The sequence below is a fragment of the Biomphalaria glabrata genome, chromosome 7, assembly GCF_947242115.1.
Source record: "Biomphalaria glabrata chromosome 7, xgBioGlab47.1, whole genome shotgun sequence".
NCBI lineage: Eukaryota > Metazoa > Mollusca > Gastropoda > Planorbidae > Biomphalaria > Biomphalaria glabrata.
In genome coordinates this window covers 45,174,345-45,187,469 of record NC_074717.1, presented here as the reverse complement: position 1 = coordinate 45,187,469, position 13,125 = coordinate 45,174,345, and the positions used below count along the sequence as shown (strand labels likewise).

The following is a 13,125-nucleotide window of genomic DNA, read 5'->3' as shown; positions in this document are numbered from 1 at the left end:
CTATGCGATTAACAAATAATACAAAGCCATATAGACGACGCGTTAGACTGCAGTTCCCCTAGTAACGAAATTGTTTCAGATGGCGTGTCAAATCACTGAATCACATGAGCATTATATTATTGGGTTGGTCAGTTCGTCACAAGATCCCAGAATTTCCTCTCCAGAAAGCCCTTCACGAAGCAATAAAAAAAAACACCTGAAAACATGAGTCCAAACATGTAGCAGAAGAGAAGAGAAGAAGCAGACAAAAAAAAAATCATTGCTTGAATCCTTTGTCAAGAAATGCAATAAAACTACTAACCTAATCCTCGCCATCTGGCCGCAACTAATTCAAGTCGTTTCTTGAACTTCATGATGACCTCGTTTACGTCGATGTTAACTCCACATTGGTATTAATGCTTTCAACTAAGAACAGGACACACACCTCTTTTAACTCTTTCTCTCCTAACTGTCGATACCAACGTTGATTTTTGGTTTTATAGACTTTAATTTGTGTTATATAAAAAGAGCAAGCTTTCTCCTAAAATTGTCCACATTCGATTATCCGGATGATCGAGTATCCGGGCAGTGTCAGTTCCTAATTAATCCGGATAATCGACGTTTTCCTGTACATGTAACATTATTAATTATAATAGATTATTGCCAGGCTTTAACATCTTTGTTTCAACGGAGTACAATACTTTGATTACAAAAGTTACTTGCACACCTTAGCTGGCGGTGTCGACTTACCTAAAACGAAGAATGGGATATGACCAATGTACGTCACAAGTTTCCCAAATAAAAAGGAGCACAATGCATCAGCAACACCGTAACATATCATGACGTAGCCAAGGTTCCAAATACCGAGAGAGCAGCTGATAAAGGCCTAGGGGAGACAATCATAAAGTGAGATCACCTTTTGCAGGGTAATATTCATATTTTAATGTAAATTAATTATTTTATATGTAACATTTCTAAAATATTTTATAAGTGTGTGTACTTAAAATATTTAATAATACATAAAAAGTATGCTACTGCTTAGTCAATGAGAGTAAGTCCCTACTTTAAAAGTATGTCTTTAGTTACTCAGTGACTACCATTCCACCTGTCACAAACCTACCTCGGTAATATTAAATGTACAAACTATTGTTCAATACGTCCAAATATCTCAAATTAATGCCATAATTAAATATGGAAATGTTATCTCATAATTAGCTTAGACTGTGTTCAGATATCCGCGTCACTGCAAGCAACAAATAACGAGACAACAAAGTATCTAGAGATTGTATTGTAAGAATTTCTGGTTCGATGGCTGCCTGGTCGTGCGGTTTGCGCGCTGGACTGTCGTTCGGATTTATCGACGGTCGAGGGTTCAAACCCTGCCCGCTCCCATCCCCCCGTCGTCCTGCGGGAGGTTTGGACTAGGAAGTAAACTATCTTCAACTCTGAAGGAACATCCGAAACATGTCAAACAAACAAAAACATCCTTCAAAATGGCCGCGTGTGCTGTCTGCAACTCATCTTGTGCATGTGTTTCTTTGATTGGTTCATTGTCTGTTTCTTGGTCATATACATAGTCACTTCACTAGACCACACTTGGTTCCGTAAAGTTGTCATTACTGGAAGTGGTACTGGATCTGGCCTTCACGTGTGGCTCAGATACTGAGTCCGGCGGAACTGTTTTCACTAACAGGAGAAAGTGCAAACTGGCACCTAAACCAGAAAGCCTCGGGCATGACAGCACCCAGATAGAAGAAGGAAAACCCAGGGTCTGCCTTGCACCTGTACCCAAATATGGGAAAGGCTTCGAGAGTCAACCCTGAAGAAAAATCAGGAGAAGGCGACTTTTAATTAAGCAGCTTGCAAGCACTCAGTGCTACACCCTGGCAGAGCCTGGGGCATCCCAGACGTTACCCGCGCTTGCCGTTCCTGCGTGGAGAGGGGCGGGGGGGGGGGGGAACTGCTGTGTGGGCAACATCGTTCCGGCCATAGCTGATGCCCAGACATTTATAAAATGGTCCATAGTCGCTTCGGGACTGAAGGGGTGGGGGCTATATAAAGACCACACTCAATTTTTTTTTTTTTTAAAGTAAAGTAAATGATAATGCAAGAGACACAGAAATAAGGAGATGGGCGGATGAAAGAGAAAGACAAAAAAGTGAGATAAAGAGACAGAAAATGTAGGGGCGTATACCTTGGTAAAGTCCCCACCAATGAACGCCTGCTCCACGCCGCTGTAAATAGTCAAAGGTATCAGCATGACCTGAATAGGAGAGGAGAACAAATGGCGGAAAGTCGACACCAGGAGCTGGGGGCTCAGCTTCCTGTCCTCCGCCTTGGTCTCCTTGTCCAGCGTTATCTGATCCAGGAACAGTGAGGCTATGATGACGGCTATGACCGCCGAGGCAATGTAGATACCACACACTGTGTACACCTATGATCATCAGTGGAATGGAAAGTATAGTCAATAGGTACATGCAAAGTATTTATGGAACATTTGAATGTAAGGTATATAGTCACTATGTGAAATATGGTCGTAGTTAGTGTGAAATGTATAAAGCCGGAGATTCAAATTAAAATCAATAATGAGATGAACTTTTTTTATTTAAATAAACAAAGTTTGAAAACAAGGAATCTCGACAATGTATTCAATAGGAAGAAGTCAAGGGAAGTAATTCATTTTTTGTTTTGTTTTTTTGTTCTTCCCCTTAGATTGAACAATTAAAAAAAAAAAAAACTTGTTATTTTTTGGACACAAGAGTTGGGATTTAATAGTTTTCTTTACGTAAATTTCAGAAATAAGCTATTTTTTTTATTTATTTCTTTATAATTACACTTAAATTGACATGGTTAATAGGCCTACACGTGAAATGGAACTCACAGGATGATATAAAAACATAGGGCTCACCTTATCACTTGTCTGGGAGAAATTGTCAGAACCATTGCCCTTGGCATCACTAGGACAGAAAGCTGCCCCACATTGCCCAGAGTCTGTCTTGTTTTGATCTGGGGTGAATACTAGTGACGAGATTAGGTTGCCCCAGATCTGAGCTGTGTCAGAAAGGTTGGCATGTGTTAACTGTGTCACTGGTGTGTAACTTTGTGTAAAACATCCGTAACTACATTATGTGTTACGTTTTATACAATACTAGCCGGATATGATCCGCGGGTCTTAATTTGCGTATCACTGTCGATACACTGAGTGTGTTTTGTAAACAATTAAACGGAATAATAATGCTATAATCTTTATATATTAAAGTTTTTAAAGAATCCATAATATGAACTGCGGTAAACACAGCATGTAAACAATGAAGAAATTTCATCTGTATGAATAAATACAAAACGTATGAATAGATACATAACTTATTAATAGACATATAACGTATTAATAGACATATAACGTATGAATAGACAATCTCCACGTGACAAAGTATTTCTATGGGAGCCATTGGGAGCTAGACTCTGGATCTACTTACATGTTTGGAAAAATAAAAAGAAGAAACCAAAGAACGTATTGATCACCCCATCTTGATCCTGATTGGTCAGTTTAGAATACCAAACACCTATCTGAGTCAGGTAAGTACATTTGGCAGACCAGAGAGGTGCGGCACCCATGCCTAGTATAATTGATGCGGGTATCATGGTCCCTGAGGGATAAAGGGTTGAAATTAATGATCGAGATGTGGTTACATGCGCGAGTTGGTGTGGTTACATGTGCGAGTTGGTGTGGTCAAGTGTATGAGTTGGTGTGGTTACATGTGCGAGTTGGTGTTGTTACATATGCGAGTTGGTGTGGTCACTTGTATGAGTTTGTGTGGTTACATGTGCGAGTTGGTGTGGTCACGTGTATGAGTTGGTGTGGTTACATGTGCGAGTTGGTGTTGTTACATGTGCGAGTTGGTGTGGTTACATGTGCGAGTTGGTGTGGTCACGTGTATGAGTTGGTGTTGTTACATGTGCAAGTTGGTGTGGTTACATGTGCGAGTTGGTGTTGTTACATATGCGAGTTGGTGTGGTCACTTGTATGAGTTTGTGTGGTTACATGTGCGAGTTGGTGTGGTCACGTGTATGAGTTGGTGTGGTTACATGTGCGAGTTGGTGTTGTTACATGTGCGAGTTGGTGTGGTCACTTGTATGAGTTTGTGTGGTTACATGTGCGAGTTGGTGTGGTCACGTGTGGTCACTTGTATGAGTTGGTGTGGTTACATGTGCGAGTTGGTGTGGTTACATGTGCGAGTTGGTGTGGTCACGTGTATGAGTTGGTGTGGTTACATGTGCGAGTTGGTGTGGTCACGTATATGAGTTGGTGTGGTTACATGTGCGAGTTGGTGTGGTTACATGTGCGAGTTGGTGTGGTTACATGTGCGAGTTGGTGTGGTTACATGTGCGAGTTGGTGTGGTTACATGTGCGAGTTGGTGTGGTTACATGTGCGAGTTGATGTGGTTACATGTGCGAGTTGGTGTGGTCACGTGTATGAGTTGGTGTGGTTACATGTGCGAGTTGGTGTGGTCACGTGTATGAGTTGGTGTGGTTACATGTGCGAGTTGGTGTGGTCACGTGTATGAGTTGGTGTGGTTACATGTGCAAGTTGGTGTGGTTACATGTGCGAGTTGATGTGGTTACATGTGCGAGTTGGTGTGGTTACATGTGCGAGTTGGTGTGGTCACTTGTATGAGTTTGTGTGGTTACATGTGCAAGTTGGTGTGGTTACATGTGCGAGTTGGTGTGGTTACATGTGCGAGTTGGTGTGGTTACATGTGCGAGTTTGTGTGGTCACTTGTATGAGTTTGTGTGGTTACATGTGCAAGTTGGTGTGGTTACATGTGCGAGTTGATGTGGTTACATGTGCGAGTTGGTGTGGTTACATGTGCGAGTTGGTGTGGTCACTTGTATGAGTTTGTGTGGTTACATGTGCAAGTTGGTGTGGTTACATGTGCGAGTTGGTGTGGTTACATGTGCGAGTTGGTGTGGTTACATGCGCGAGTTGGTGTGGTTACATGTGCGAGTTGGTGTGGTTACATGTGCAAGTTGGTGTGGTTACATGCGCGAGTTGGTGTGGTTACATGTGCGAGTTGGTGTGGTCACTTGTATGAGTTTGTGTGGTTACATGTGCAAGTTGGTGTTGTTACATGTGCGAGTTTGTGTGGCCACTTGTATGAGTTTGTGTGGTTACATGTGCAAGTTGGTGTGGTTACATGTGCAAGTTGGTGTTGTTACATGTGCGAGTGGGTGTGGTCACGTGTATGAGTTGGTGTGGTAACAAAAAGTAATTTAGGTTACATGATTTGTGAGCTGGTGTGGTTACATGTGTGAGTTTTTAAGGCTACATGTGTGAGTTTTTATGGCTACATGTGTATGTTTGTGTGATTAAAAACAATATGTTGTCGTGTCTAGGTTGAGTTGGCGAGGTTGTTGAATTGGCGAGGTTTAGATTGTCCTAGATCAGTCCAAACATAATATGAACAAAAGCAACATAATTATTTTTGTAATCTATGAAACGTCAACATGGCAGTACAAATATTAAAAAAGGTGTCGCCTTTAGGATATGGCGTCCGTAACCTTGTTTTTGTAATCAATGATATCGCTGTACACATGTTTGTCTCTGATACCATTAGTGGCATTACGCTTCATTATTCTTTCACTGACATTTTTGGTCACTATTTCATGTTCAATGTGTAGTTCTTGTTCCTTGATGTTCTTATTTCTTAATGTTCTTCTTCCTTGGTGTTCTTGTTCCTAGATTTTCTTACTTCTTAATGTTCTTGTTCCTTGTGATTCTTGTTCCGTTGAGACCTGCAGACAAGACGCTTTGTTGCAGACTTGAATAGTTGGTGAAGTTTTTGATCTTATATCGACAAACATTTGTTTGAATATATATATATATATATATATATATATATATATATATATAACTACATCATGGGAAGTAATTACATTGTTATGTCAACACAGGTTTTTATCCATGTTGTGCTTTGTTTCTATTCTCCCAAATTCGTGCTAGAAGAGAGAAATCTCTGAATAGAAGAAATACAAGCGTAAACCAGTTATTACCTAAACAATTCAACAGTGACATTTAATTATGAGAAGCCGGGGCACTGTTTATTTAAGGTATGTAATCTGTCAAGCCAACGTTTCTGAATTTTTTAATTAATTTTTTTTTTTTTGTAATGTGCAAGAGTTACCTTTAACGGCATAAAAGTTGGCTCCCATGAAGAGAATGTAACCAATCATTGAGATTGGGATTGTCCACTTGCAGCCCAGTCTGGAGATGATGAAGTTTGGGAGAAACATGCAGGACACGATCAGGCTGACATAGATGGTGGACATACTCCAAGCACCAACCCCTGTGGGGAAACAGCATGAAACAGCTCGACTTAACTCTTTCTCTCCTAATCGACGATACCATCGTTGATTTGATCTCATTAAATTAAATTAATGTTGAACTTTTAAACTTGACTTTGAAAATATATATAAACAGCCAAATGCAACATTTTCTGATAACAAACAACAAAAGCTATTGAAGCTTAATCATAACAGGGTAGTGAAATAGTAATGAGCAAAATGAAGATGTCCTTCAAAATTAACAAAAATAATTACGGAGCGAAAGAGTTAAGATACGAAAAGATAGGATCATTTTTATTGGTCCAATCAAGTGGAAATTCAGTTTGACTACAATTGACCTCATCAGCGTAACTACTGTAACAATAACAATATAGATGCAAATGCGAACCAACATTCACACACGAAACACATACACACTCACAATCAGCGCTTTATCTTCTTATCTTATCTTATCTTATATAATACAGACGTTACTTCAAAAAAGAAGATGATTACGTCCTACGCGTCATGCATTTAGTCATGCATATTAACCAATGACTTAAATTCAGCCAAGTCACTGGTTTTCCTGGCTAGCTCAGGAAACCCATTCCATGTTCTAATAGCACTAGGGAAGAAGGAGTATTTGTACAAATTTGTCCTAGGATATGGGACGAGGAACTAGACTTCTGTGTAATTCTCGATGACGATAGATGACCTTGTAACACTCTGGGTGTCGCTATGACCAGTATTAAATTAAATTGTTAAAAGTTTTATTATATTCTCTTTTAAGAGAGAGAGGTCCGCTGAGGGAGACAAAATCTGTACATATTTCTACCAGACAGACAGACAGACTGAGTGAATTTATATGACTTTGTCAAAATGAACTTAGGATCGAGTTCTAATAATGTTTCGACTTCAGATCAAATACTTTTTAAAAAATAAATTGTATTCACTCCAGCTAGATGGTGTATATATGGAAGGGGGGGGGGTGCTAAAAGCCCGGATGATTGCGTGAGCTCACTTGCCTATACAAACGATTTACAAAACACTTACCATCTTCCTTGTTGAGACTTGTCTGGAGGTTGGCCATGGAGTTGAAGGCCGTGAAGAGGAAGGTGAAGGCCAAACTTACCACGAAGACATTCTTCAAGATGACCTTCACAGTCATAGACGGCTTGCCGTCTGCCGGAAATAAAGAAGAAGAAAAAAAGAAAATACAAATTGTTTGGTTTCAAATATCATTTTTCAAAATTAATAGAGAATCTATCTGTGTAACGACTGGGGGATTCTTATTTCACTTCTTTTAGCCCGCACCTGCGTGAGATAGTTGTATGGACACCACTGCTCACTCTTTCAAAACTTCGCGCCATCTTGACCTATCTCGATCCGCTGATGTTTTCAACGAGCCCTCAAGGGATAAGTTAGTCTAAGATTTGATGTCATGTACCTATCTCGCTCTTCTTGCACTAAGCACTGGACCTTACACTGACATTCGACAAATTGTGAAATAAAAAAAAATTCCTTTGTTTGAATTATAACTCTTTAACCAACTTACTTCCCTTGCGGTACTTGTAACTCTCTAATTTTACGAAAACAAAAACAAAAAACTATCTGATCTGGATTCTTAGAAAATGCCAATTGACGTTTATATTGTTATAGACCTGTTGCTTCCTCTAATCGGCTTTTTAGAGTCAACGGATAACTCCCCCCCCCCTTCTTTATTTTTCTATACTAGCCATCTGCCAACTGGTGAAAATGATTTTATTACAAAATTAATATAACTCATTCCGTCTGTCTGTCTGTCTGTCTGGGTTGATTCTTTTACATTTTCTTCTCCTACTTCCCATTCTGGGATTAAGGTGAAACAATGTTTCATAGTCAATAACAACACATGCATCAATAACAACACATGCATCAATAACAACACATGCATCTATACAAAAAAATGATTTATCAATTAGTGGTAAATAATTAATTTTGCTTCATATAGAAAAGGGAAGAATATTATTCGGCCTAGGGGACCAATATTATCCAGTCTAGGGGGTCATGTAAATTTTCGACACCTTTGTCACAGGTCGCAACATCACAAAAATTGGTTGAATCCAACAAAACGAGTCTCTGGAAGATTTGTCGTGTAAGGTGGGCAAGTTTGTACTAAGATTACCTTTCATCTCCCCGTCACGTGACTTCTCCTGCGGTGTTGAATTCTGAGTAGTTACTGTTACCAAATCAAATTTCGGAATTTTTTCCTCCCCAGAAAAACCTTTGTTGTCTGTCATTGTGGTTGGGAAGTAGTCCACAGACGTCTGAAAAAAAATAATGTGTACAACTTGAAAGGGTTACATCACACTGTGTATTTATCAACATGTCACACTATTATTATTATAGTCATTATATAGCGCTACTTTCATGCTTATAGCATGCTCAGAGCGCTTTTGGTCCAATCTCTTGTGGACCAGTGGGGGGGGGGGGGGGGGGGAGGGGGTATCTAGGAGTTGGTTTTCCGTGCTGCCTTTAGGCGCTCAGTAAAAACAACTCTGCCCGAGTCGGGTGTCGAACCTCGAGCCCCCTTCTAGGTAGCCAAGACAAGCCAAGTTCAAGCGCACCTCTCGACCACGCTTCCCACTACTGTGAAGTCTTATACCTTCCATAAATCTCAATGTTAACAAAAATATAGCTTTTATTTTACTTTCATGCTTATAGCATGCTCAGACTGCTATGAGCCAATCTCAGTGTGGACCAGTGGGGGATCTGGGAGGTTCTTCCGTGCTGCCTTTAGGCACTCAGTAACTCTGCTCTAGTCGGGTGTCGAACCTCCAGCCCCCTTCATAGGTAGCCAAGCCACGCCAAGTTCAAGCGTACTTAGCCTCTCGACCACCACGCAATAAATTTATAATTTAAGATTATTTTCAGTTGCAATATTTAAACAGACGGGGGATTTAGAGTTGGCAACAAAATTCTCTGTAAAGATTTCACTCATTGCTTCACCTTGAAAACCATGTAGAATTTTTAAAAAAATGTATTTTAACGCTGTCTCTCGGGTTTTTAATGACCTCAGTTCATGTAAAAGTAAATGGCATAGGATGGCTGGCTGGTCGTGCGGTTTGCTCGCCATATTGTCGTTCGGACTTAAATAAATAAATAAATTATGGCTTTTATATAGCGCTACTTTCATAATATAGCATGCTCATAGCACTATGGTCCAATCTCAGTTGTGGACCAGTGGGAGGGAGGGGGTATCTAGGAGAAGGTTTTTTCCGTGCTGCCTTCAGGCGCTTAGTAAACACAACTCTGCCCGACTCGGGTGTTGAACCACAAGACCCCTTCATAGGTAGCCAAGTCAAGAGCATTAGCCTCTCGACCACGCCTCCCACATCGATGGTCCTGGATTCAAACTCATCCTCCGTCGTCCTGCGGGAGGTTTGGACTAGGAAGTAAACTATCGTCAACTCTGAAGGAACATCCGAAACATTTAAAACAAACAAATTCTTCTTTAACACTATACAACGGCGCTCAGATCTTGCTGTGTTGTCAAATTGTACTGTCTGCATCTCGATATAAAGTCCACCATTATCTTAAATGTATAAATAGTTTCTAGCAACCAACCCATTCACGAGGAGATTTATAAAGCTGTGTGCATAGTAGTCAGTCTACTTAACCCTTACACACCAGAGCAGCTGACGCACTGAGGGAAATGCTTTGTGTGATAATATAATGTATAATGTTATAATATAATGTATAATGTAAATGTATAATGTTATAATATAATTATTATTATTATAGCTTTTATATAGCGCTACTTTCATGCTTATAGCATGCTCAGAGCGCTTTTGGTCCAATCTCATTTGTGGACCGGTGGGGGGGAGGGGGTATCTAGGAGTTAGTTTTACGTGCTTCCTTTAGTTAGGCGCTCAGTAAATACAACTCTGCCCGAGTCGGGTGTCGAACACGCTTCCATAAAACAGAATCAAGCCGGGTCTAAGAAATGTTGAAGCCCTGTACAAAAATGCCCCCCCCCCCCCATCCACAACTTTAGAGTGCACCGCTAGTGTCAGGCCTTTGCAGCTAGAGGGGTCTGGAAACCGCTGTGAGCTCCCCCAAGAGAAGTATGGGATGGATTTCTGACCACCATACGATGTCCTGCATCCTGGACTTCAGAAATACGTCATTCTGGTCTGTAGAAGTACGTCATTCTGTACTGCAGAAATACGTCATTCTGGCAGTGACGTAGCATCCATGGCGCGAAATAGTTCAATGAACCCGGGCCTACGACCATTAGGGGCCCACTGCGCTTGACTAGTTGAGAACTTAAGGATGACACCAAAGTGAAAAAATAAATGCACTTTTTGTAAAAACTATAGAAAAATAGAATTTAAAAAACTCCCTCAAAATATCCTGAACTTTGTCCCAGGATTTATATAAACTTATAAACCGGTGTTTTAAGCTTTAATGTAAGGATTTGCTTTCCATCAGGTTTTGTAAATTGTAATGGTGGCTAGCCCTAATCGTGCGTTTGAGGTGACAATCGTCTCCATATCCTCCCATTCTTTTTTTTTTCTGGTCTGTTCATAAAACCATTGGTAGTATTACACAAATGGCGGGGGGGGGGGGGGGGGAATGGGGAGAGTTTGGTTAACGAAATAGGGATAGTCCTGATTGTCGCTAGTTAAAATTAAATTTCGATATATTCAATTTTCGCAAAGCTTAATATGTTTTTATTTTGTTTTATATTTAAAATATGTAAAATCAAAGTTTAAATTTGGGTAAATGAATAGGAGTTTGTCCACAATAAGTAGACATTTTTCTGGTCGACATCAAGGATGAAGACCATCAACTCAACTCAAGACTGTGAAAATCACATCAAGGATGAAGACCATCAACTCAACTCAAGACTGTGAAAATCACATCAAGGATGAAGACCATCAACTCAACTCAAGACTGTGAAAATCACATCAAGGATGAAGACCATCAACTCAACTCAAGACTGTGAAAATCACATCAAGGATGAAGACCATCAACTCAACTCAAGACTGTGAAAATCACATCAAGGATGAAGACCATCAACTCAACTCAAGACTGTGAAAATCACATCAAGGATGAAGACCATCAACTCAACTCAAGACTGTGAAAATCACATCAAGGATGAAGACCATCAACTCAACTCAAGACTGTGAAAATCACATCAAGGATGAAGACCATCAACTCAACTCAAGACTGTGAAAATCACATCAAGGATGAAGACCATCAACTCAACTCAAGACTGTGAAAATCACATCAAGGATGAAGACCATCAACTCAACTCAAGACTGTGAAAATCACATCAAGGATGAAGACCATCAACTCAACTCAAGACTGTGAAAATCACATCAAGGATGAAGACCATCAACTCAACTCAAGACTGTGAAAATCACATCAAGGATGAAGACCATCAACTCAACTCAAGACTGTGAAAATCACAGAAAACAGAGTATCTGTGTCTGTCACATCACGAACAGTCACTGTGAAAGGATCTAGAGCAGGGGTTCTCAACCTGTGGTTCGCGACCCCCTTGGGGGGGGTCGATTGACGATTTGCCAGGGGTCGCCTAAGACTATCAAAAGTAAGGATTGTTATTGTCTATTCTTCTATTGCTGTGTGTGTCTAAGGAAAGGGGGGGGTCGCGGCAGAGTGGGAGATTGTAAAAAAGGGGTCGCCGAGCTTAAAAGGTTGAGAACCGCTGATCTAGAGGAACATTGGTGCGAGGTTTCCGCCACCTTCCCATTGACATTTCAATGGCAGCCCCCTGACGTGCTTAACGTTGAAAAATGGTTTGGAAAGCACAAAGAATTAGCATCTTGTAAAAATGTTTTATATGTTTCGGATGTTCCTTCAGAGTTGGAAGATAATTACTTCCTATTCCAAACCTCCCGCAGGACGACGGGGGATGGGAGCGGGCAGGGTTTGAACCCGGGACCATCGATGAATCTGAACGACAGTCCAGCGTGCAAACCGCACGACCAGGCAGCCATCTTTGGGAACCGTGCTCATGCCCAGAACATGATTAAAGGTGTCACACTTGGATTTTTTGTACCAGATGAGGGCTGCTCTTTCTTATTGACGTGGCTGTCTCCAATGACAATACCAGTGTCGAGATCAGAAACTTTTGGGGAGAGAAATTCACTCGTCATGAGGAAATGTTGAAAGGAGTCACGTTCAAACCTTCTGGAAACAAAGACCAGTTCATCCTGGAAGGAAATGACATTGAACTGGCTTCTAGATCAGCTGCTCTTATTCAGCAATGTACAGCTGTGAAAAACAAAGATATCAAGACCAGTTTATCCTGGAAGGAAATGACATTGAACTGGCTTCTAGCTCAGCTGCTCTCATTCAGTGAAAAACAAAGATATCAGAAAGTTTTTGGATGGTACCTACGTTTCCGACAGAACAAATGTTGTTCAAGAATATATTGATAAATACAATTAAAATGGTGTTGATAAAAATAAGTCTGCCATCTGTTCAGTCTGTAGTGATTCTTACAACTCCAGGAACTCTCGGTGTCAAGTGGTGAAGATTAGTTGTCCCGGAGTTTCATTGTTGGAAAAATTATCGTTCATAATCTACGTATATCTAGTCCACAAAATTCCACACGAGCTCACTGAAATGCTGTTTGGCTTCAATTTTGGTTTGATGAGAATTTTTTTGTGTAAAACCTTTTGAACTACTAAATTTAAAAAAAAAAACAGGTTAACATCTGGAAGCCGGTGCAGTTCTGCCAACATGTGGAGGTTTCTCCGATGGTGATGTGGAAAAACGGTCAGATTAATAAAAGTTCCTTTGGACCTGTA

At 40.5% G+C, this 13,125-nt stretch overlaps 1 protein-coding gene and 1 pseudogene across 5 annotated transcripts in view; one reads left to right on the top strand and one right to left on the bottom strand.

Annotated features, from left to right (window-relative positions):
• The window catches only part of LOC106069793 (protein unc-93 homolog A-like), a 42,414-nt gene that overhangs the window by 4,986 nt on the left and 24,303 nt on the right, over window positions 1–13,125 (bottom strand). For all 5 annotated transcript variants that reach the window (XM_056035984.1, XM_056035985.1, XM_056035986.1 and 2 more), the window contains 7 exons: window positions 8,466–8,607; window positions 7,355–7,483; window positions 6,163–6,324; window positions 3,456–3,626; window positions 2,888–3,030; window positions 2,174–2,413; window positions 730–865 (listed from right to left, as the gene is read on the bottom strand). In XM_056035984.1, the coding sequence (XP_055891959.1) occupies window positions 730–865; window positions 2,174–2,413; window positions 2,888–3,030; window positions 3,456–3,626; window positions 6,163–6,324; window positions 7,355–7,483; window positions 8,466–8,580 (1,096 nt within the window). In that variant the 5' untranslated portion in view covers window positions 8,581–8,607. The remainder of the gene's footprint in view (window positions 1–729; window positions 866–2,173; window positions 2,414–2,887; window positions 3,031–3,455; window positions 3,627–6,162; window positions 6,325–7,354; window positions 7,484–8,465; window positions 8,608–13,125) is intronic.
• On the top strand, window positions 11,720–12,767 carry LOC129927358 (60S ribosomal protein L9-like; annotated as a pseudogene).